The 25,165-nt window shown below is 45.8% G+C and overlaps 1 protein-coding gene and 1 pseudogene across 2 annotated transcripts in view; both read left to right on the top strand.

Moving 5' to 3' along the window:
- Positions 1 to 2,870: 2,870 nt before the first annotated feature.
- TRPV3 (transient receptor potential cation channel, subfamily V, member 3) overlaps positions 2,871 to 25,165 on the top strand; it is a 41,747-nt gene continuing 19,452 nt past the window's right edge. For both annotated transcript variants that reach the window (XM_006899745.1, XM_006899744.1), the window contains exons 1-7: positions 2,871 to 2,991; positions 14,055 to 14,159; positions 14,312 to 14,398; positions 15,731 to 15,885; positions 16,642 to 16,818; positions 22,680 to 22,820; positions 24,559 to 24,839. In XM_006899745.1, coding sequence (XP_006899807.1) covers positions 2,873 to 2,991; positions 14,055 to 14,159; positions 14,312 to 14,398; positions 15,731 to 15,885; positions 16,642 to 16,818; positions 22,680 to 22,820; positions 24,559 to 24,839 — 1,065 coding nt within the window. In that variant the 5' untranslated portion in view covers positions 2,871 to 2,872. The remainder of the gene's footprint in view (positions 2,992 to 14,054; positions 14,160 to 14,311; positions 14,399 to 15,730; positions 15,886 to 16,641; positions 16,819 to 22,679; positions 22,821 to 24,558; positions 24,840 to 25,165) is intronic.
- On the top strand, positions 6,401 to 6,886 carry LOC102871322 (annotated as a pseudogene).

Below are 25,165 nucleotides of genomic sequence, written 5' to 3'. Positions count from 1 at the left end.
ATATGACCACAGAGCAAGGCTGCTTCTGCCACCAGAGCCTCACCAGGGTGAGTCCTCCCACACAGGCCACAGTGCCCACTCTCACCCAGGGGAGCCAGGATATGGATCCTGTGTCCTGGTCTTAACCTATCCTTTGCTTTTGGGTTTCCTGAGAGTTTGGGAGGAAACCTGGACTGTGTCCCAGGAGACAAAGCTAGGCCACAGAGGTGTTTGAGAGCATACATTCTGAAAGACCAGATGGGTGCTTCTCTGAGATTCAGAGAAGCAGATCCTCTCTCCTGGCTACTTGAAGTGAGATGGAGTGCCTATGCCCCCAAGAAGTTTCCAGGGTATTACTCTTGGGGTCAAGAGTGTGATGGGGTTCATGATGGGTTGAAGTTGTCCAAGGTGCTGAGTCAATCAGCTCAAGGCCAGCCTGGGCCTGGCTCACCAATCTGTATGGGTCTCCCTGTAGCCCTGGGCCCGGGCTGTCTCCTAAGAAAGTCCATTTTAGTCAGCAGTAGGTTTTGGGAGTTTCAGCACCCCATTTCTCAGGTGGGGAAACTGAATTCCAGAGAGAGGGAGGGCCAGGGCAGCGAGAGAGTCCAGCAGGTGAGAACACAAGGTTTATAGGTTGACTCAGGGAGCTAATTATAGCTCTGTAGCCCAATTCAGAGCTCTTCTGACCTTCTCCTGCCCTGAGTGTCCAGGAGTGCCCCACACTCACAGTCCCAGAGATGGAAGGAAGGACTCTATCCCATCTCTAAACCTCACTCAAGTTACCAATGACAGGTACTCCGGATGCTTCAGGAAGCGGTATCATCTGGAGCAGGAGAACCTGCAGACCTACCTCTAACTCATCTAACTGGGCTTTTTGGAAAATTGGTCTCCCCACCACCACTCCCCTGTCTTGGAGTGAGCTCTCAAGGTGACTCAAGTGTAGAATGACCCCCATTAACTGCAGAGTCATCTCCTGTCCACACAACTCTTTCTGTCTCATTCTCTATGGCCAGCTTGCCTCTGTTCTACCTGGAGGACCCTTCCTGGTCCCCTGGCCTCTGGTTTGCCTTGTACTGCTGTTCTTTATGTGACTATGTCCTAAAAGCCACAGCTCTCCTATGCTCCCTATTGCCCTCAGGACCAGCTACAGCTCCTCGCTGATGCTCGAGGCCATCATAATACATATGCAAACTGCTCCCAAGCTTCTTGGACACACTCTGCACCGTGTTCCCTGGCCACACTAGCTCTCTGCCACTCACAGAACTTTCTTGGTATCTGCTCTTTTATTGGGCTGCTCCCCTCTACCTCGTTACTCTACACGGAAGTCTTTAAAATCTATTTCAAGCTGCCTCTATGATCTCTTCAGGAGATGTAGCCAGCCCCTTGTTCCAACATCTCTGCCTTCCTCCAAGTCTAGTACGAGGCTAGAGAGACCATCAAAACAGATAGGAAGCATCTAGGAGTCTAGAGGGGCACCCTCCTCCCCGTTGGGAAGGAGTCATGGTTGTGTGAGATGGAAGAGTGCTGGGATCTTTGTCACGTTGGAATCTCCTCATATGCTCTTGGCCTCAGGCAGAGAAAGGAATCCAGTGGACAATCTGGGTGGAGAAGAGATGAGAGTGTTCAAGTTGTGAGATTGCCAGCATGCCAAGAAAGCCAAAACACAAGAGGAGCAAGAAGAGGTGTTACCAGGATCATAGAAGCCAGAGTAGAGAAGGTGACAGTACATGACCATTAAGATCAAGACTTTGAGGAGAGAACAGAACAGAAGACTTTGGAAAAGTGGAGCTGGTGCTTAAGGAGTCTTTCTGTATAACAGTAGTGGCTGGAGATAGCGTGTCTTGTGAGCTGGTTTCTTGTCTTGAGACCACCCAGCGGCATGGTGGTCTTTACCAGGAAGCTCTGATGGAACTCTCTTAGGGCCACAGGAACTGGGGTGCTGGAAGAGGGAATGAAGTAGCTGTAGGGAGGCATTCACCATCCTCAGAAGAGTTGGCTGCCTGAGAAAATCGAGAAGGGAGCTCCTTTTCTTTATGGGATGACAGCGTCCAGGTGGTATCTGAAGCTCGTCCAAGATCACTCACATCTCTTCTTTACCCCACCCTCTACCATCACTTAAGGTTTATTCTAGCGATATATTTTAATTTTTAATTTGAATTTTTTAATTGTTTTTTAAAAAAATGGAATTTTTTAAATTGTTTTTGGTCAAACATTTTTCTAAGTCATATAGCCCTGGTCTGTTCACTTACTGTACAGAGGTAATTCGTGGTTGCTGTGAAGTTGAACACTGTGACACTGATGTGTCAAATGCGATAATGGTTGTCCATGGTGGACAGTGTTTGGTGGAGCTCTCCAATTAAAACAAGCTTGGAAGCAGAAGTGGCATCCACTTCTGAAATAGCTTGCCTCCGGAAACCCTATGAACTTGGAGAAATGACGAAAGTTATACAAGTGTTCAGGTCTTTCATTCATTGGGTCGCTATGAGTCGCCTACGACTCGATGGCACTTAACAACAACAATATTAGAAAAAAAAATCAATGCAATTCATTGATACAATGGAGAAAATTCACACAATCACACGTAAATATATGCAGAAAACTCATCTAAAAAATTCAAAACTCATTTAAGATAAAAACTCTCAGAAAAACAGAAATGGAGGAGATCTTCCTTAACTTAGTAAAAAGCATGAAAAAACCCTTCAGCTAACATTACACACAACATCAAAGCTGATTGCTTTGCTCTAAGAACAAAATAAGACAGGGACATCCATTGCCACCATTTCTATCCAACATTGCAGTGGAAGTTCTAGCTCAGAGGATTACCCAACTCATTTTTTTACAGTGATCTCCTGTATCCTTTCACCCTGAGCATCTCTTTGATTGTGTTTCAGCCATGAACACCCAATCCAAGGAGACGGTGCCCCTCATGGGCAGGAGAGCTGCAGCCCCCAGTGGGAACCCTGCCATCATGCAGGAGAAGAGGCCTACCGAGCTCACCCCTACCAAGAAAAGGTAAGACAGGAAGGCTTGAGCATGGGTTCTGTGCTATGCAGGCAGAGAAGTAAAAATAAGACAAGGATGTCCTTTATTAAAAAAATATGTTGATGTCCTTCTATTAAAAAATATGTGGAAGATTGTAACTCAGGTAGAAATCTGACCCAACAGTAGACCTCAGACTCTCATGCATATCTGGAGTGGCCTGATGACCTCCAAGGAGAGCAGGAGGCTGAGCTGAAGAGGTCAGCTTGACTGGCATCATTGCGGGGGGATCTCTCTGGAGGAATTAGATGAAAGCCAGGCAAGAATGCTCAGGAAGGCCATTGGAAGAGGTGAGACCATCCCTGAGATGAGCAGCACCAAGGTAGATGGAAGATCCAAGTGACTGGGAGCCCCCAAGCCCCACTGTGTAGAGTTTTCACCCATACCAACAGCTCACATTACTGTTTACTTGGCCAAGTTACTCAAGTGCTCTAAGCTCACCTGTGTAATGGGGACACCAACAATGATGACAGCTAATTAAAATCACATTGGCCAAGTGCTCAATGCTGTGGCTAGCATGAGGTCAGTGCTCAGCACTTGTAAGCTTTATTGTTGTTTTTGGTGTCTCATCATCATCATCACCATCATCATTCCACAGGGCCTACTGGGAACTGGGCAGGGCTGAGTAGTTATCTCTACAGTACAACTGGAGGGCAGGGAGGAGATTTCTCTAGGGTCACACTTCGTGGGCCCTGAGTCCTTTCCATAACAGTGTCTTCCATCTTCGAGGTGATTCTGTGCCCTTCAACCTCTAAACCTCCCTCACATTAGCTGTGGACTTGGATTGACTTGTTTTCCCTCTCTCTCATTCCCTTAGCTCAGGGGTCCTCTGGGCTAGAAGTGAGAGGGGTGTTTTATATTTTTCTGGTTTTGGGGTTGTTGTTGTTAAATGTCATACAACTTATAACAACCCTATGAACAACAGATCCAAACTCTGTCCTATCCTGTGCCATCCTTATCATCTCTGACACACTTGAGACAATTGCTGCAGTCATTGTGCCAATCTGTTTCATTAAGGGTCTTCCTCTCTTTTGCTGATCCTCCACTTTTCCAAGCATGATGTCTCTCCTAGCAACATGCCCAAAGTATTTGAATAATAATCATTAAAGCACCAACGGAAAAATCTTGAATGATCCAAGAAACATTAAATGAAGATGGAAGGAAAACACAGAGTCACTGCACCAAAAATGACTGGTGGGCACTGAAAACTTTCAGGAATCACCCTATGAACCAGATCCAATGGTAACAAAGGAAGAAGTTCAGGCTGGAGTGAAGACAGTGTAAAATAATAAGGCCCCAGGAATAGATGGGATACCAATCTATATTTTTCAACTGACACATGCAACTTTGGGCATGATCATCAGCCTATACCAGAAAATTTGGAACACAGGTGACTGGCCCACTGACTGGAAGAAGTTCATATTTGTTTGTATTTCCAAGAAAGGCGATCTAATGGAATAGGGAAATTTTAGAACAATATTATTAATATCACCTATAAGCAAAATACTGATGAAGATCATTAAAAGACTGGAATAGTACATCCAGGGAACTCTCAGAAGTTCAAGCCAGATTTAGAAGTGGCACTAGGGATTTCATGGCTGATTTCAGATGAATTCTGACCTAAAGCAGAGAATATCAGAAGAATATCTATCTGTGTTTCATTTACTATGCAAAGGCATTTGACTGTGTGGATCACAATATAAATGATGGCTATCACTGAGAGTAATGAGAATCTCAGAACAATTAATTGTGCTCATATAAAATCTATACCTATACCAAGAAGCTGTTATCATAAAAGAACAAGGAAACATTGCATGTCTTAAAATCGGGAAAGGGAATATGTTAGGAGTGTATACTTTCTCCAAACATATTCAACCTGTGTGTTGAGCAAATAGTTTGAGAAGCCAGACTCAATGAGAATGCTAATGGAGCAGATGTAACATGAGGGTAGGAAAGTCTGACTTCTACCTGCTTCATAAAGTGGAACTGTTTCATCAATATTATCTATAGGAGCAAATGTAGCTGCTAGGTCAGACATGCCAGCCCCCATGTTCCTGCACCTCTTTCCACCAATCACTGGGTTTGATATTCATTGTTGACTCACAGATTGTTGCACTGAGAGTGGGGTTTTATTAAGGAAGTAAGCTGGAGAGTCGGGGAGGCAAAGAATATCATCCAATAAAAATCTAGGTTTTAGCCCAGAAATTCCAAGCCAGATTAACAGCAAAGATACTTTTTTAATAAGTAAAAGTCTTGGTTTCAATTCAGCAACACAAATTCAAGAAGCCTCTAGTTTCTTCTATCATCCAGCAAGGTTTGCCTCAGAGGAGTTTTAAGTCAGCTTCTCTTTCAAGCATCCAGCAAAATCAGCAAAACCTTTAACCGTGGCCTTTATCTCAGGGCTCCTCTGGTTACACCTTGCCACAGTTTCTCTACAGCAGTGCCACAGTGTCTCCACCATCACAAGGGTCTCACTCTCACCAGGTCTTCAATACAGTCCCCTTCAAGTCTTGCCACTCAGTTTGGGAAGCACCTTCTCTTTCAGCCTAGTCCCACAGCTGTTGATGATTTGCAAGACTATATGTCTGCAGTTAAGGTAGCTGGAAACCAGAGCAGGGTAAGGTAATGGCTTAAAAATCAAACTTGAAGCTAACACCACAGAGAAAAATGTGGCACCAGGACCAGAAGAAGACTCATCAGCAACCTGTGCTATGAAGATGATACAACCTTGTTTACTGAAAACAAAGGGTACCTGAAGTGCTTATTGCAGAAGATCAAAGGTTAAAGTCTTCAATATGGATTGCATCTTAACATCAAGAAGACATAGATCTTTACTACTGGACCAGTGGGCAACATCATGACAGATGGAGAAAGAATTGCAATTGTTAATGATTTCGTCTTGCTTAGATCCACAGTCAACACCCTTGGTACCAACAGTTAGGATATAAGGAGACATATTGCTCTGGGCAAGTTTACTATCAGAGATCTTTCCAAAATATTGAATAACAGTGATGTAAATTTGAAGACTAATGTGTGTCTGATTCAGGCCATGGTTTTCCCCCATTACTTGTACTTCTGAGAACTGAACAATGAATAACAATGATAGAAGAAGAATTGACATCTTTGAGTTTGGTGTTGGAGAAGAGTACTGAATGCCCCATGAACTGCCAAAAGAATTAATAGATAGGGAGAGGTGCCAGAAGTACTCGGGGAGGGCCTCGCAGTCGGACCGGCTGCTGAGATGAACGCTTCAGTGGGGTAGTCTCCGTATATCATGGGGAGATAGATGCTGCTGCCTTTGCTTGGCCTTAGCCCTCCCAGCTCTAAAAAGAAACAGGATCTTGATAAACTCTATGAGCTGAAGTCCAAAGCACGGCAGATTATGAACCATTTTGGCCCCTCAGCCCTAATCAACCCCTCCAATTTCTCATCTATAAAACCGGAACCAGTCAGCACCCCTCCACAAGGCTCCATGGCCAATAGCACTACTGTGGTAAAGATACCAGGCACTCCTGGCACAGGAGGTTGACTCAGTCCTGAAAACAACCAGGTATTAACGAAGAAGAAATTGCAAGACTTGGTAAGAGAAGTGGATCCCAATGAACAGTTGGATGAAGATGTAGAGGAGATGTTGCTACAGATTGCCAACGATTTCATTGAGAATGTGGTGACAGCAGTCTGCCAGCTTGCCAGGCATTGCAAGTCCAGCACCCTAGAGGTGAAAGATGTCCAGTTGCACCTAGAGCGCCAGTGGAACATGTGGATCCCAGGTTTTGGCTCAGAAGAAATTTGACCCTACAAAGAACCTTGCACCGCAGAAGCTCACAAACAGAGAATGGCATTGATCTGGAAAACAACCAAGAAATAACATACAGAGAGGTCGGGAAATGGACAACAATGCATTTGGAATTTGGAGATACTTGAGCTGAGGCCTCAGCCATCTCATCCATGGAGTTTGTTTGTTTTTTTTTTAAATGCTTTACAGAGAAGCATATTTTTTTTAATTAACAGTGCAGCAATATCTATAATGACTGAGAGGATCTGCCAAAAGAATAAAGCCCCACCCCCCAAAAAAAATTAATAGATAGATGCAGTTAGAATGCTTCTTGGAAGTTAGGATGACAAAGCTCCATCTCTCATACTTTGGACATGTTGCTAGGAGAGGTTTCCACTTGGAAAAGGATATCATACTTGGAAGGATGAAGGGTCAGTGAAAGAGAGGAAGACTCCCATTTAGATGAATTGAAACAATGACTGCAGCAATAGGAGCAATATTAAGCGTATTGGAGAGCGAGGATGGCACAGGACAGGATGAGATTCAGATCTGTTGTTCATAAGATTGCTATGAGTCATACTTGACTCGATAGCACTTAACAATAAGCACCAAACTTGGGACAGGGCCTAGTGGGAAGACTAAGAAATAGAAGGGGGGGAATCAATCTCTGCTCACAGTCCCACCAATGGAAGGATGGAAAACCCTTAGACAGAGAGTGAACTGAGAAGGAGGGGCTACTGAAGAGTGGGCTTCCACATAGGTAATCTTGAGACATTTCCTGGAGGAGATGTTATTAGAGTAGATGTTGACAGATGGAGAGACCTGGGAGTGAATACTCAGGGCAAAGACCAGGGAGGAGTTTGAAGTAGTTCAAGAACTGTGTGGATGTTCAAAGTCTCATTGGAGAGTCAGTTAAGGAACTTGGACAATCCTGAAGACAAAAGGGAGCCATGGAAGGATCTTCTGCAGGAGAGAGATTTGAATTTTGGAATGGTTTCTCAATGTGATCTGTGTAGATGATGGTCTGGAGGGAAATATGGGAGTAGGGACACTGTGGGAGGCTATTGGGAATCCCAAGGGATAAGTTATGAGGTCCAAGTCCAAGCGATCAGGGATGAAGATAACAGATGAATTAGGGAGATAGTAGGATTGTGAAACCTTCAGACTTTCCCTACTAAAAGGGAGAGAAAAGAGGAGTCAAGGCTTACCCTCCCCCATTTTGGTAATGGAACAAAGGAGAATAGTGGAGTTGCCTCTAACATGATACAACAGAGAAAAAGAAGCTAGGTCAGGAAGAAGGTTTCAAGTATAGGCATAATATTTTGATTGAGAGGTGCCTGAAGGCATCCAGACAATGGTGTCCAGGAGGCACCACTAGACTTCAGGAGGGAAAACTAGGTGAAGATGTGAAGATCAGACAGACAAGGCAACCTGGGTCTATGGGACTAACCGAGGCACAAGCAGAGACATTTCTGAGCTAACTCAGCAAGAACTACCCTCCCTATCTTTTTTATGCATAAATTTATATATAAAGAAGAAAACAAAAAACCTCCTTTCCCTTCTATTCTTCCTGGGGGAGTTTTGGCCTCAGAGGAAGGTTGAAGACAGGACTCCAGGAAAATCTCAAGTCCTTCTCATAGCAAGATCATTCAGACTGCCCATCCTCATCCATGTGCTTAGTTCTAGGCTCAGTTCTGACTATAGCTTAAATCCAGCCCAAGGCCTGGCTGTGGCCTCTTCTTCCCAAAAGGCTGTCTGAGAGCCTCATATGCCCATTTCTCCCAGAATCCCCCTCAGAACTGAGTGTAGTACTTGTTTTGGGGAAGATAGAAATTAAGAGTGAAAAAGAAGACAATGCTGCTTGAAAGCACCAAGAAATTAAAACTGGAAGAAGATTTTCTGATCTGGAAACTTTTCCTGAATCATGAGGCTACTCCATGTGTGTAGAAATCACTGCTGTTTTCCTATTGGGCCCTGGGTGAGGGAAGACACAGCCTGATAATGACTGTGGTGGAGTTGTTACTGCAGAGTCCTTGGGCACTTCTTTGGACAAACAGGCCCCTTTCTAACTCTGGGGATGCTTGGACATAGTTCTTTCCCTTCAAGGAGACAGAAATGCAGAAGAAATGATGCAGAGCTATTTGCTCAACATACAGATGGTGCCCTTTGGTCTGGACCAAAGGTAGGAATAAACAAACAACATCTGTATCCAGGATAGCACATGGCCAAGACTTTGCCAGCTGCTTATGATGATGGATGAGTTACTAAGTGTAGGATAAGTGTAGGCAAGGCCTTCATGGTCTAGCAACTATCCATTCCCAATAGCTAGGTCCTTGCCTAGCAACTGATGTCTTCCCTACTCCAGATTTACTCTTTTCCTTCCACCCCATGAGACCTATGAGAAGACCTTCTTTTTCCTTACCTCTTCCTCAGGCATAACCTTTGAGTTCCTGCCACAGAGCCATTGTTCATACTTCTTTATAGGCCTCCAGTGCTTTCCCCCAGCTTTCACTACAGGGCTACTTCTATACCTAGACCAAATAGCACCCTGACAAAGCACAGAGATTTTCCCCATCATTGTCTTTGACTAGAAGTATTTTCCCTTTCCTTGAGCTCCTAGAGCCTAATCCTTCTCTGAAAAGATTTGCACAATTACTAGCACTATGTGATAGCCCTAGTTGATATCTCTGAGGACCAGGATCCTGGGAGGGCCACCTTTCCCCTCCTCATTGCAAGTTATTTGTACAGATCATTTTAGTAGGTTTTGAGCAAGTGGATGAGTCAATGAAGGAGCAGGTAAGAAAACAAGGGAAAGAGTGAATGAGTCAATAGTATGCAGCCCAGTGGTTCAACATAGCCCCTCAACATTAGTGAGGACATACTCCATGGTGAGGTGAGAAAATGTTTTTTGCACTCTACTTGTCTCTCACTCTCAGTCTCTAGGCCTAGAGTGGAGAGATGCCTTTATGACATGATCTGCAATATCCTTGAGGTCTGTGGAAGATAGAAAATGATGTGTTTAAGAGAGAGAGAGAGAACAAAGAGGGCAATACTGGACACTAAGGAGATACGCACTAAAGGTAGAATTGGAGGCACTGGCAAGTCTGAGAGGAGATAGATGCTTGGCCCAGAGAAGGTAGGGACACGTGGGAGATACAAAGGGCCCATCCTCATGAAACTTAGAGGAAGTGAGAGTTTTGAGCAATAGAGAGCTGAGTGAAAATCATTTGAGGAATCCAACTTCTATATAATATTTAAGGTGGTGTCTACATCTATCCAGCAATTTGTGTATCCAACTATTTATTCCCTATTATTTTTCACCCATGTCATCTTTAGACTTTTGCTTGCCCATTTAATGAGGTGTTGGGACAGGAGTTGGGTTCTGGAGAGTCAAGAATGATGCCCTTGTTGCTTACCAAAGGAGAATATCTTGTCCAGAGCAAAGGAATGGGTGGCTGCAATGCACCTGCCCTTATCTGAACCTTGCAACCAGCCCACTGGAATAGCAGCTCAGTGAGGGGAGAGATCTCTGGTCACTGTAGCCCTTAATCCTAGAACAGTGTCTGCACACAGCAAGTACTCAATAGATAAGTGCTAAGTCAGTGTAGGAAAAGGAGACCCAGTCACTGCAGCAATGGACTTTAATGTGTTGGAGATTGTGAGGATGGCACAGGATAGGAGAGGGTTCAGATCTGTTGTTCCTAGGGTCACCATGAGTCATAGTCAACTTGATGGCATTAAATAACAACAACAACAAGAAGAAATCAATATACTACTGAGGAAACCAGGCAAATAGGAGAGGTGGGGATAGGTAGCAGAGAGGCTCCACCAGCCACAAGTGAGGCTGAGTCCATAGATGTGTTTAAAACCCCTATGTCAGAGCTGTGTGGTGAGGTGGAAACAACTTTGAGATGGAAGTTCTACTGTACTGTGGGGTCACAGAGGAGAGTGATGATAGGCCTAGAAGATCTCTGATGTCCATTTGGGTCAAGACAAGCAAATGGTCTTGGAGTTACCCTGACTCCAGAGCCCAGGACTTCGAGGTGATCTAGTCCAGTGATTCTCCATCCAGATGAGAACATTTGGCCAGAGACAGTAAGTGAGTGTCTGGGGTCACACAGGAGGCAGAGGGCAGGCCAGGCTTTGGGGCTCCAGTCTAGGGTTTGCACATCCTTTTTTCTTTCTCTTTTGGAAGAAGGATTTGATTTTAGATCAGATCAGAAAGCTCTGTTTGATGGGCAGGAGGAGCAGGCTCAGTGAGTCACAGCACTGCCCTAAGCCCCACTTGTGCCTCATTTCTAGATTAGTTTGGAGCCTCTCAGGCCTCTTCTGTGTTTGAAGGAGAAAGTCCTCAGGCAAGCCCCAGTCTCACTCCTTTGTGCCTCACCCTTTGATGTGCTACATCAGAAGGCCTCTCACCATGATGAATTATTGGAGCTGGTTTGACCAGAAGCAGACCCAGAGGGCTGAGGTGAACAAGGGCATCATGAGTTGTGAGCTGTGAGCCTGGACACTGGGACCAGGTCCTCTGAGCAATTTTGCTGCTACCCTGAGGGGTGGTGGTAAATTATCTGCTGCTCTATTCTGGACCTCAGTTTCCTTATCTATAAGATAATAGCCATAATCTCAGCCCTGTCTCCCTCTCCAGTCTGAAGACTCAACCTAATCAGGCTGAGACTTCACTTTGGGAGCTGTTCTGTGACCTTGTGAGAGACAGTGTGGGGTTGATCCTTCTAGGCCTGAAAAGGAAACAGGGGAAAAAGGTGCCCAGGATGCCTTGAGCTCCTGGAAGGAGACCAAGTTGGTAGGGAGGGCACAGTCCAAAGGTGAAGGCCTTAAATTTAGCAGTTGTGTTGCAGAAGCTTGAAGAAGGGGTAGTAGGTGCTGCTTGGAAAGGGGATGTAGAGTGTTGGTTACTTGTTTGCCCTGAGAAGTCCATCAGTGTGTATGATTGTAGTTCATAGAAGCAGGTGAATCTGCTTTTATGGGTGTGTTTGCATGGGCCCTGCCTCTCAAAGGTGGAGCTGGGGCCTTGGATGACTAGGCATTCTGTCCTGGTTGTGTCTTACCCCTAAAGAGGCAGGGAGCTTCTCCCCTCCTCTAGGGCCCAGACCAGGCAACAAATCTTGGAGCCTCAGGGCCTCATGAAAAGGCCTCTGAGAATCTGACATTCAGTACAAACTTAAAGCTATAAAGAAGCAAGCCATGGGAATGTCTGGGGAGCAAAATTCCAGATTGGAAACAGAATGCGCAAAGCCCTAAGGGGATGCTTGCCTGAAGAGTTCAAGAAGCCAAAGGAGTCAGTATGGCTGGAGCAGAGATTAAAGCAGAGGTTACGAGAGATGTAACAGAGGTTCTTGCATTCAAGATCCTCGCTCATTGCCATTCATTCAGAACTGACTCATAACTGAACCTTCAGTGGATTTTTCAAAGCTGTAAATTGCATGAGAGGATCTTGCTCATCTTTCTCCTGCAGAGCAGCTGGTTGATCCTGCCTCCTTATGTTCGTAGGGCAACTCTGCACAGACTATGCCACCAGAGTATTTCTTGCATTCAAAAGTAATACTAAAAATAAGGAATAACCAGTACAGTAAGCTATCAAAGGAGCCCCTGGTTGGTGCAAATGGTTAATGTTAATAAGGAGGTTGGTAGTTTGTGGCCCCAGAGGTACCTTAGAAGATAGGCCTGCTGATCTACTTCTGAAAAACCAGCCATTGAAAACCCTAGTAGAACTTTACAGTCACATTCTGATACACAAGGGGACTCTATGAGTTGAAATTGATTTGATGACATCTGATGGTTTAAGTTTTGGAGACTGGAGTTTCTACCAGTTTAAAGTGGGGCGACTTTATGGAGTGCAGCCAGTGGTGGCAAGTGCCTCAACTACAGTCTCTATAGGACAGGTGGGTCCGGGATCTGGGAGTGGCAGGTGTGCCCACGGGGCTTTGTAGACACAGGGAGAATGAGTGTGTGGGTAATTAACACTCGAGAATTCAGGACTGTAACTATTTCTTATCTTTACTGGAAATATGACAGTATTTGAAAAGGCTAAATAGCAACTCTGCCTGCAGGTTATTCTAAGAATCTTGACTTTAACATTGAGAGTAGACAAGAGTCTCCTGGCTTGGTGTTGAGCATAGACCTCAGGGTAACCAGCCTCTAGGCTTTTGCAAAGATCCAGCTGGGAGAGGAAGGTGCTCAAACCAAGGGGAGCACTGAAGTGGGTTGGCATGGTTGGATTCTGGATTTGTTTTGAAGAAAAAGCCATCAGGATTTGGTAACAGATTGGATATGAGATAAGAAGGGTTGGGGGTAGAGAGAGAGGAGTCAATTTTGATGTCAAGATTTTTGACTTGAGCAGGAATTTACTTGGGTGGAATAGAGTTTCCACTTACTGAAACAGAGAGAAGGATGCGAGAGAAGCAGGTTTTAGGGGTTGTTGTTGTTGTTAAGTGCCATTGATTTGTAGATGACCCATAGTGACCCTATGAACGAAAGCCCTGAACCCTGTTGCATAACTCTCATTGTTTCTCTAAGTTCTTATAGTTTCTGGAGGCAAGTTATTTTGGTTTTAGGGGTAGGATTAGGAATAAGGCACGGCCACTTTCTGCCTTATCCTCCTTTATTCATGTGCTTGCCCTTCATGTATGTTGAGCATTTACTGTGTGCTGACATTTCCCAGGAGCTGAGGGTAAGAAGTCAACCAGTAGATATGGTCCTTGCCCTCATAGAACTCTGAGACTTTGAGGATGAGGACCACATCAATGTTGGACCTGAGCCCCATTACTGGCCTTTAGCTCCCATCCCCCTGTTTCCCATCTTTGTTAAGTCCTTTGAACTTGGAAGAGCAACTAAAGAGGGAGAAGTCCCCTTCAGAGTGTCAGGCCACCCCGATTAGAGATCCCCCGGGCATATATTCCCAGGATTTCTAGTGACAGAACCACCCCCCCCCCAAGACCTGCCTCTGGGTTCAGGATCTGCTACCTGTGAACATTGTGACTTTGGCAAGTTGCTTCCTATTTCTATAAGTCTCCAGAGACCAACTGTGAAATGTGACTAGAAACAGTACTGGTACTCCTGGCCCAGAGGGTGCTATGAGGATAGAGTGAGGCCATGTGGGTGAATGAGCCCACTGAGTGCTCAGTGCAGCACGCAGGGCTCGCAGGGCCCATGACCCTGGACCCTTGGATACATGGTTCCAGGACCCCTAGGAAGACAGCCCTTATCCCAGCTCTAATGGCTTGTTTGGGTGTCTCCCTAGTGCACACTTCTTCCTGGAGATAGAAGGGTTTGAGCCCAACCCCATCGTGGCCAAGACCTCTCCTCCCATCTTCTCCAAACCCATGGACTCCAACATCCGCCAGTGGTGAGTACCAATCCTAGATTCGACCCTCAGCTCCAGGAGGAGGAGACTGAGGCCCCAAGTGGGTGGCTCACATGACCCAACCTGTCAAGGGCTTGCTAACAATATTCATTTTTAAATTTGTCCCTCTCTTTTTCCTCTCTTCAAACCCGCAGCATCTCTGGCAACTGTGATGACATGGACTCCCCTCAGTCTCCCCAGGATGATGTGACAGAGACCCCATCCAACCCCAACAGCCCGAGGTAAGGCCGGCCCTGGTCCTTTCTTCTCCCAGAGCCTCACCAAGGGAAGATGTCAGAAAGACAGGCATGAGGACCCGCATAAGATCTCCTCTCTTGTGATTTACTGCCTCTGAAAACCCTCTATAGTGTAAGCTATGGATCAGTTCTGACTAGAAGGCACACAACAACAACAACAACAACAACAAAGAAAGGTTTAAACACAGAATTGTTGCTGTGTGGCTACCAGAGAGAGAAGGGGAGGGCAAGAGAGAGGAGTAAATACATAATTCTTGTTAGTCTAGAGACTAGGTGGACCTGATCCAGGTCATGGTCTTAGCAATTATTTACTATGCATCAGAGAGCTGGATAGTGACTAAGGATGATAGAAGAAGAATTGATGCCCTTTGAGTTGTAGTGTTAGAGAAGAATATTGAACATCCCATGGACCACCAAGAAAACAAATGGTCTATCTTGGAAAGGGTAAGCTCTGTCTTACATACTTTGGGCATGTGGCCAGGAGGGATCAGTCCTTGGAGAAGGACATCATGCTTGGAAGGGTGGAGGGACAGTGCAGGAGAGGGAGACCCGGATGAAACGGATTGAAACAGTGACTGGGGCAATGCAGGTAGGTGTGTCAGAATTAGTGAGACTGGCTCAGGATAGGCAGGCTTCAGAGCTGTTGTACGTAGGGTCACTACCAGTCGCAGATGACTCGATGACAACAACAGCATAATTGTTTACCATCAAGTTGGAACCGACTCAAAGCTGACCCTCCAGAAGATTTCTGAAGCTGTAAATTACACAGGAGATTGACTTTCTTTCTCCTGAGGACCTGCTGGTGGATTTGAACTGCCTGCCTTAGAGTTGGCAGTGAAGCTCCTTACCACTAGACTAGAGTTACCTAAATAAAAAGTAGACACATAGTAAGATGAGTACAGGAAAAGCTATCCAATAAAGGAATGATTAGCACAACATAACTAAAGAGAGTGAAAATACAGAGGAGAAGAGGAAGATAATGGAAATCCAAATTACAGGGAGGAAGTGGGAAATGCTTGGAACACATTGTGGGTAGAGAAATTAATGTTAATGAACAAAATTTGTGTGAATGATTGAATGAGAAATTAGTTTGCTTTGTGAATTTCACTCAAATGACAATTAAGCAACAACAACATCAATAAAAGGAGCTGGCACAGGGCAGCACGAAGCCTGGGTCCTGGAGCATTAATAGAGGAGTTGCAGGCATTGTGACGAGTGCGTGATGTTGGATGCGCTGGTGCAAGACCCTGCATGGGGAGAGGCGAGACTAGGGGTTGTGTTTCCTGTGTGTTGACCTGGAACCTTTTCTGACTGCAGTGCAAACCTGGCCAAGGAAGAGCAGAGGCGGAACAAGAAGCGTCTGAAGAAGCGGATCTTTGCTGCCGTGTCTGAGGGCTGCGTGGAGGAGCTGGTGGAACTGCTGCTGGAGCTGCAGGAGCTGTGTCGGCGGCGCCGTGGCCTGGACGTGCCTGGTCAGTGCCTGGTTCTGCAGGGGGGTGCAGGCTGGGGGGTCTGTCCCCACATTTTCCCATGAGGAGAGGTGTGGAGAGCTTTGACATTGACTCTGAAGAGATGCTCTATGTGGACTCTCAGGGGAATAGGGAGCCATAGGAGACTTAAGACAGGTAAGGGTCAAGGTCTAGCTACTGTCTGGATGGGATAAAGCTGGAGGCAGTGAGAAGCCTGCTATTCAGGCAGAGCTGGAGCTGTGGCAGCAGGGATAGGGGAGCCCAGTAGGCAGTTCTGGGGAGCCCTTCCAGCAGTGGCATTAGAGACTGAATAGACACAGATAATGAGGGAGAAAGGAGTCCAGGGTGGTGCCACTTCAACTTAGGTGGCTGGTAAATAGTAGCGCCATAGCTGTTGTTGGGGACCCAGAGGTAGAGCAGGTTAGAGGGAGGTGATGAGCTCTGTTTCAGATGAATTCTAAATCAGCAAGGATTTCAGGGTGTCAGATCCAAGATGGGCAATGGGCAGCCCAATTCAGTAGGTGAGGCTGCCAGTTGCAGCAAAAGAGATTCAGAAAATGTTCTGAGAGACCGAGGAGCAGGAGGGAGCAGAAAAGAGAGCAGGGACTGTGGGGTCCAAGCCAGAGGGTGGGGAGCAGGGTGGGGAGGTCTGAGGCTATAGCTCCACACCCTGCCCGGCTCCTCCCCCCCCCCCCCATGCCCTGGAGGCCCAGGGTAGTGAGATCTTTCCTGCAGCTTTGATCTGTCACTGGCTTGCAGACTTTCTCATGCACAAGCTGACAGCCTCGGACACAGGGAAGACCTGCCTGATGAAGGCATTGTTAAACATCAACCCCAACACCAAGGAGATCGTGCGGATCCTTCTCGCCTTTGCCGAGGAAAATGACATCCTGGACAGGTTCATCAACGCCGAGTACACGGAGGAGGCCTACGAAGGTATCGGCTGGCAGGAGGGGTCAAGCAAGAACAGGGACTTCCGAAGGTGGGTGGTTTGGGAGGTGGCTGTGTCCACAGAGAGGTAGTTGCCACCACTGAGCCCCAAGTGCACCCTTCCTTCCTGCATTCTGCAAATAACTGTGAATACTGACTACATGCTTCAGACATTGGGTACTCTGGTGAACAAGACAGAGTCACTGTTCTAAAGCACATTGATTTAGATGGGAATGCTCTGAAAAATATAAAAGAAGGCATAGTGATAGAAAGTGGTTCTTTGAGAGTCCCTGGATGATACAATTGAGTGCTCATGGCTACCTGAAAGATCAGTAGAGTCCACAGAAGAGCTTTGGAAGGAAGGCCTGGCAATCTAATCCCTCATCCCCCCAAATCAACCATTGAAAACCCTACGAAGCACTGCTCTATGCGGATGCACAGAGGGTTGTTTGAGTCAGCATTGATTCAATGGTCAAGAAAGAAAATGACTAGTGATGGTGGTCCAAGGGGTGACCTTTGCCCTGAGACTTGCTTGTGAGAAGGATTCAGAGCAAAGTGAGGATGAAAGTTCAGAAATAGAAATGAACTTGGTATGTTTAAGCAACAAGAGAACAGAGAAATCAGAGAGCTAGGAAGAGGCTAAAAGAACCAGACTGTTCATAGTCAAAAGAGTTCTTTTCCAACCCAAAGAAAGGTATGTGGCTTGAGTCCACCAGCTGTTCTGTGGAAGAAAGATGGGCAGTCTCCTCCCATATGAGCTACAGCCTCTGAAGACCCAGAGTCTTCAGGGTCAGCTAGGAGTTGGTTCCAGCTTGATGGTATACAACAACATTAGTGCTATCATTGTAATCACTATGTTCTTCATTGAGCCCCCATTTTGTGACTTCCCTTTTAGGGGGGCAAGGGAAGGATCAGGGAGACTGAATCTAGGAATAGTCTCATAGTACAGGAAATCAGTTGTGAATAATCGGTAGGATATGTCCTCATTAAAATTTCTAGTCTCAAAAAATACTTATGAGGTATTTGTAGGGAAAAAAAGAAATGATTGGCTCAAGAATGACAGGACACGGCCCTGCTGAGAAAGGAGCCTGGTGGTGTAGTGCATGATTGGACTCCTAATCAAAAGGCTGGTTGTTCAAATCCACCAGCCACTCCAGGACTGAAAGCCGAACAGTGTCCTCCTGTGAAGATTTACAGCCTAGGGAACCTGATATGACTTGGTATCAACTCAAGGCAATAGGTTTGCTTCCCCCACCCCCCTTGGGGGAGAAGGTCCTGCTGTTCTTTAAGGGAAGCATTAAACATCTCACTTCTTTCCTGGACATAAGGCTCCCCTGTGTCCTTAGCCCTTCTCATGGGAGAAAGCCATTTTGATTTATAACTAAAACTCGACATAGACTTTCAAAAGAGTCTTGTCCTATATAAGAAAAAAGTCAAGGATTGATAAAACAGAAGACATAGAGTTGAATAAAGGAAATACAGTAAAACTTGCTGCAACTGAGTACTGCACTGTACCCTAAGCTCCCGGGCAGCCAAAGCAAAGAGAGAAATCAGATGAGGTATACAATGTTCTCAGCTTGCCACTAGGGTGGCTTGTAGACAAAAAGGCTCTGTGCAGTGCCTCAAACTTACCCATTCTTATTTTTCTTCCTTTTAACCTCCCTTGTTTTAGCTCTTGTCAGTATTGCAAGGGGCTTACAGGATCCCCTCTTTCAAGTACTGCTCCTGCTGAAGGCTCGGGAAAAGTCTATTTTACCCACAATGAGTTCACTGGTCCCCTAGAGTCTCACCTAAGACCCAAACCAAATCTACAGCTGGGGATTCAGTTCCGACTCATGGAGATCCCTGTGCTACAGAGCAGAACTGCACTTCATGGGATTTTCAGGGCTCTGACCTTTAGGAAGCAGAGCACCAGGCCTTTCTTCCAAGGCACCTCTGGATGAGTTTCAACTATCAAACTTCCTGCCAGAAATTTCCGTGTTTGACATAAAAAGACATGATGTTTTCTGAACGAATACTTGAAGGCTATTAGTGTTGTTTTTTTTTTCCATTAAGAATTTGCTTTCTTGACTCCCAATTCTTGTGTGCCTCCTTTCCCAGTCTCTCCTTGACCCTTTGCCTTATTCCTGTTGCTGGTAGACTTGCAGGGGGTCACAGCGGGGAAAGGGGCACTTTGTCTCTGAAGGGTGGAAGGAACCTTTTATTTCTGCCTTCCTGCAAACCAGCTCCCCCTTCTGGCTCCTGAAGGTACCTGCTGGCTTCTTCCTTGCCGTGTTTTCAGGTCAGCCCAGCCACTTGGGGCTGAGTTGCTCCAGGACCAGCTGAATCATGTGATTCCCACCCCCCCCCCCCCACCTCTCCATTTTAGGTAATCTTTCCTTTCTGAGCATCAGATTCCCCATTTGGAGGGGACTAACCTTTATTCGTATCATTTTTCAGCATTTAACAGATCTTGTAAAGATAGTAAGTTGAAAAAAATCTTACTAAATGTAAGTTACATAAAGGATGTAAAGAAAAAAGTTGAGACGGTAGCATAATGAACTTCTATATGCCTGTCATCCAGATTCAACATAATAATTAATTTATAATTACATAAGTAATATGCACATAGTTACATAAGTAATATGCAAATATTCAATGCTTGGAAAAGCAGGTCAGGAAGAAAGAAAGAAAAGAAAAAAGGAAGCCCTTTAATAAGTTGACACAGTGGCTGTAACACAGGGATGGCTGTGAGGAAGGGGCGGGGCTGGGCAGGGCCTTGCTCTGTTGCTATGTTGTACGTAGGGTCACTATGAGTGAGAACTGACTCCTGTCACTTAACAATAAGACATTCAAAGATTTTTAGATTCATTAAAAAATTTTTTTTTAAACTTTTTTATTCTTTTTTGTGAGTACCGTCAAATTGGATCTGACTGGTACAGGAGGAAATTGCCCCTCCTTCTCCAGCAGAGCATCTGGTGGATTTGAACTGTGCACCTCTGGGATTAGATACATTTTTGAAAAACAACTCTTCATCTATATCCCAGTTCCCTCCTCAGATATATGGTCATTATTGTGTGTATCCTTTGTGGACTTTTATAGACCATTGACTTAAGTATATATGTTGCTGTTGTGTGCCATCGAGTCAGAATCAACTCAGGACTAACTCTCCAGGGGGTTTTAAAAATGTTTTGAAATAGCATAAAAGAATATATTGCCTGTATTGTTCCACAACACAATTTATTTTTATTATTATTATTCGCTATTTGTGGTGGCCTAGTGGTAAGAAGTTGTTCTCCAATCTTAAAGGCACATGGTTTGAATTCACCAGCTGCTCTGTGGCAGAATGATGGACAATCCATTCCCATGCCATTTACTGCCTCTGAAAACCCACTGAAAAGTCAGCTATGTGTCAGTTCTGACTCACCAGCACCCAAAATCAATATGTGTCACCGGAAATTGACCATTAACCAGAGATGGCATCTCTCTGGAGATTGAAATCCACTCTTAGTCCAAGAAGAGAGAATTAGTGTCTCCTTTTATGTGATTTAGAGCCTCGCTGAGTTGATTCTGACTAGGTGGCAATGAGTCTGAGTTTTACATGTCTTAGAGATCTCATGACAGACTAGGAAAGTCTACCTCTTTTTTACCTGCTTAGCCTGCAGTCAGCTGTCTGTCTGTACCATGGCTTATTATGTCATTCCCTGCTGAAAGTCATTCTGGTCATTTCCATTGTTCTAAGATGATGTGGCAAGACACCTTCTTGTCTAGATGCTGTGCATGGATGTGTACAGTTTTAGAAATACTTTGAGGAACTGAAATATCTCAATTAATGAATGTGTGCACTTAAAATTATAGTACTGAAGTAGAATAAAAAAAATTAAAAAGATAAAAACAAACAAAACTGATGATAGTGATTGCCTTCCAAAGGCATTTCACTGGCTCCGCTCCCTCAATAGTGTACAAGAATATTCATTTCTTCAGCTCTCTCACTAATACCAGATATTAGCCATACTTTATTTCTCTTCCATCCTTGCTAAAACGGTGTGTGAGAAGTACCAACACACTAGGTCCTAATCTTTTTTACTGATTACCAAACATCTATCAGGTAGTTTATTGGTCACTTGCATTTTCTCCTTTGAATTGCTTGCTTAGAATATTTTCCTCAGCTTTGCTTTATCCTTCTGTTGATTTGTAGAAACTCTTAACATATTAATATGCATTTTAAAAGACACATTGATTATTGATGTCTCAAATATTTTCATCAACAAAGCACTTGGTTTTTTAAACTTTTTATTAGATATATTTGGAAATATAGACATATTTTTGCTTTTTATATGGGTAAATGAGTGTCCTCATGATTTCTGCATTTTGAGTATTACTTAAAAAGGCCTTTCCTTAAAAAAAGTGTTATTATAAGCAAATTTCCCTTACAATTTTTAGAATGCTCTATTCCTGAAATGAATGTTTTTATTGCTTTCATATCATTTTTTTTCTCTCTTCAACCATAATAATATGATATCCAATTGTGTCTTAATTGGAGGGTCTGCAATCATGGGCTTATCCAGTGCACTTACTGGCATGGCAAAGAATGCTTCTTGAAATGGTCCTTCCATGGACCTTCTGGTCATCCAGCCCAAGTCGGCCCCTTGCCTGGCTTTATCTTCACATTAGTGTGTAGCTATTTCATTGAATCTCATTCCAGACCTTAACTTTTCCAAGGCTTCCACAATTCTGCCATATTTTTTCCACACAGAATGTGTCTGACCTTTTCTGGCCTTTCGGGTACAGCCTTTTCCTTTGGGCAGTATCTTTGAAACTGGTCCTTGAATTCTCAACTCCTGACATGTCTTTTTGTATAATAGTTGCTCCTTGGAGATGCTGAAGTTCTTAGGCACACCCTGTCTCCCATCTGCTAGCCTTCTGCGCCTCTCTCTCTGGGGTCTCCTCCCGTTCCTTTCACAGGATTTGTGTTCCCCTCTTCATGGTCCCGTCCTCACTCTTCAATGACTTTAAAATCATTCACCTAGCACCCAGACCAGACACTGGGCCTTGCCCCTTAACACATCTATTTCCCCCAAAACCCCACATCCTGGGGACTCTTTCTCTTAAGAGATTTGGGACTTTCTCCGCTCTCTGTCATCAGCTTAGTTCAGGCTTCATATCTTTTTCCTCACAGATCCTGGCTTCTTATAATACATCCACTACATCTGCAGTTTGAGATATCTCTGCTTAAGTCACTGTCTTTTACTCCTATTTTCAGTGATTTCCAATTTCTTTTTTAGGACAGAGGTCTACTCTTTTAACCTGGGTTATGAAGCCCTGAGGGAAGCTCCAGGGGCCTGGGGATTAGAATCTGTGCCGCAGTAGGGAAGGCGCAAGGTTTGAATCTGCCAGTTGCTCCAAGGGAGAAGGATAGGCAATCTCCTCCCTCTGATTATTGCCTCTGGAAACCCGCTGGAGGGTTGGCCATGAGTCGGTTCTGACTGGATAGCACACAACAACAACAACAATGAAGCCCTGAGCTAATTTTCCCTGGGTCCTAGAGACACCCTGGGTCCTAGAGACCCTGTAGTTCACTGTATCAAAGTACTTAACTCTCTGGGATACTGTGCGCCCTGGGTCCCAAAGTACCCCAGCACCCGGCTGAGAGCGCACGGTGAGTGCTCATTAAGCACTCCTTGTACCCCTGTAAGATTGAATAATGATGCAAGGAATGAGGTGGGGACTCTTACTTAGCTGGTGACACAGACAAGCAGCTCTCTCATTTCTTTGCCCGGTATTCTGCTATTCTGTGGAGGGCTTGGCGGCCTGAGAGGGGTGAGGGGTTTGTCTCGAAGAGTTCCAGTCTCTCTCTGAGCGCCCCTCCCTCCCGCACCGCTTCGCAGGGCAGACGGCACTGAACATCGCCATCGAGCGGCGCCAGGGAGACATCACAGCTGCACTCATCGCAGCGGGCGCCGACGTCAACGCCCACGCCAAGGGCGTCTTCTTCAACCCCAAGTACCAGCACGAAGGCTTCTACTTCGGTGGGTGCTGCCTCCACGGGGGCTACTTCCAGAGGGCGGGAAGGGCCGTGTGATCTTGGGGGCGCTGGCGGGCGGAGCCTGGAGACTTGAGTGCAGATCTCCGCTGGCTGAGGCTGGAGAGCGCCCCCAGCCCTGGGGACAAGTTGGGACCAGGAAGGGAACAAGAGTAACTGCAGGCGGCATCTAAACAGGACCACAAGAAGTGGGAAGGGCTGGGAGGGCGGGGTTCCTCTGTGCGCGGGTGTATGTGATGATCTTAAAGGAAATACAGGAGCAGGGAACGGGGGAGTCCAAGCAGAAACAGACAGAAAGACAGCCACACTTCACAGGCTAGGAGATGGCTTTGGAGAAGGAAATGACTTGCAGTGCAGTAAGGAGTTGATCCAAGTGTCCTGCCTTCCAAGCACCGATCACTGTCCCCTGTGTTCTGTATTTCTCAGAACTACAGCCAGGAAAGCGGAAAGTGACAGCACGATTCCTTGACAGAAAATCTTGGGGTTGGAAACACTGAATGGCAAAAGAAAGAAAAAGGGGGAAAGGTGTCATTTAGGTCTACTGAAATGAATCCACTTGTAGTGCAGTTCTGTTCATTTTGCGTAGAATCACACAAGCACACCAGTCAGCTGCTTTCTTACACCAGAAAAAGTCTCCTAGTACAACTTTGTGGGCAGTTCCTCCTTCTGCCCTGGCCCCTGACCACCTCTGATCTATTTTCTGTTCTCGGTGCTTTTTTAATCAGTGGGATCAGATAGATTTGCTTATCCTTGAGTATTTTATCCAGTTCATCTCATGTCCTCATTGCCCAGCGTGGGATCTAGCTGGAGCTGGCATTGCAAAATGTGTGTTTAACTGGGGTGAAGAGAGGAGGGGGAAGATTGGGAGGTGAATGGCAGGTGTAGGACTAGAGCCCAGGGCTGGCTTCAGAGGACCTAGTGTCCAGTCCTGCTGCTGCCCTGGGCTTCCTGTGTGACCACGTTTGAGTCATTGCCTTCTCTTCACATTCAGTGAGCAAGTAATGTGTGCATCAAGCACTGTTCTAGGGATGTGGGCTGTAACAGAACAAAGATACAAAGATGCTTTCATGAGACTTACATTCTAGAATGAAAGATCATTAAACAAGATGCTTTGCAATATGTTAGAAAGTAATATACGCTAAAAAAAAAGCAAGGAAAGAGGGGCTAGGAGCTCTTGGATCAGGGAGGCAGGTTTCCATTTTAATAGAGCATTGTTAGAGTGGGTCTCATTGAAAAGGTGATGTTTGAAGGAGGTAAGAGACTTGAAGGAGGTAAGGGAGTGAGTGATAGATACATTTATCTGTGGAACAGCATTATGGACAGTGGGAACAGCCTGTGCAAAGATCCGGAGGTAGGAAAGTACCTAATGTGTTAGGAAAAGACCAAGATAGGAGTTAATGAGGGGAAGGAAAGAGATGAAGCCAGAAGATGTTGGGCCTTGTGGGTCGTTGTTGAAGCATGAACATTTGTTGAGGATGAGGCAATTGTGCCAGTCTCACTGCTGTGCTGGGCACCGAGTGTTGGAGGGCCAGGTGGAAGCAGGAAGAAGCTGTTACAACAATCTGCTTCCGCTTCCGTCTTCTCTGTTTTATGAGGAGGAGATAGAAGGACTAGGGATCTGTAATGAGATGACTGAGATTTGGGTTCTGGTCTTGGGGAAGGAGCGCTGCTTCTGGTCCAGGAGCAAACCCTTCTTTGGGTGCAGGATGCTTCCCTTCTTCCAGGCGAGACACCCCTGGCCCTGGCGGCGTGCACCAACCAGCCCGAGATCGTGCAGCTGCTGATGGAGAACGAGCAGACCGACATCATGTCACAGGACTCCCGGGGCAACAACATTCTGCACGCACTGGTGACGGTGGCGGAGGACTTCAAGACACAGAATGACTTTGTGAAGCGCATGTACGACATGATCTTGCTGAGGAGCCGCAACTGGGAGCTGGAGACCATGTGCAACAACGACGGCCTCAACCCACTGCAGCTGGCAGCCAAGATGGGCAAGGCCGAGGTGGGTGCTGCAGGGCAGATGGGCAGGCAGGGAGCTGGGGCACAGTCACCACTCTACCAGCCCTGGGGACCTTTCTGGGGACCCTAGAAATCTCAACCTTGGTCCTGGAAGGAGTCAAGCCTTAGGTTCAGAGGTGTGTAGCCATGACCCAAAGTAACCACACAGTGACAGTGGGACTGCCCTCTGCACTTCAGCGCCTAATGCTCTGTGTTTCTATCTCTTGCTCTGAGGCTTTCTCTCTCCCTTCCCCCCTCCCTCTCTCCCCCTCTTCCCCTCTCCCTCTCCTTCTCTCTCCCCCTCTCTCCCTCTCCCTTTCCCCCTTTCCC

Source organism: Elephantulus edwardii, unplaced genomic scaffold (assembly GCF_000299155.1).
Source record: "Elephantulus edwardii isolate Elephantulus edwardi_28Jun2011 unplaced genomic scaffold, EleEdw1.0 scaffold00267, whole genome shotgun sequence".
Lineage (NCBI taxonomy): Eukaryota > Metazoa > Chordata > Mammalia > Macroscelidea > Macroscelididae > Elephantulus > Elephantulus edwardii.
Note: the sequence above shows the minus strand (reverse complement) of the source record. Positions and strands in the feature narration are given on the sequence as shown.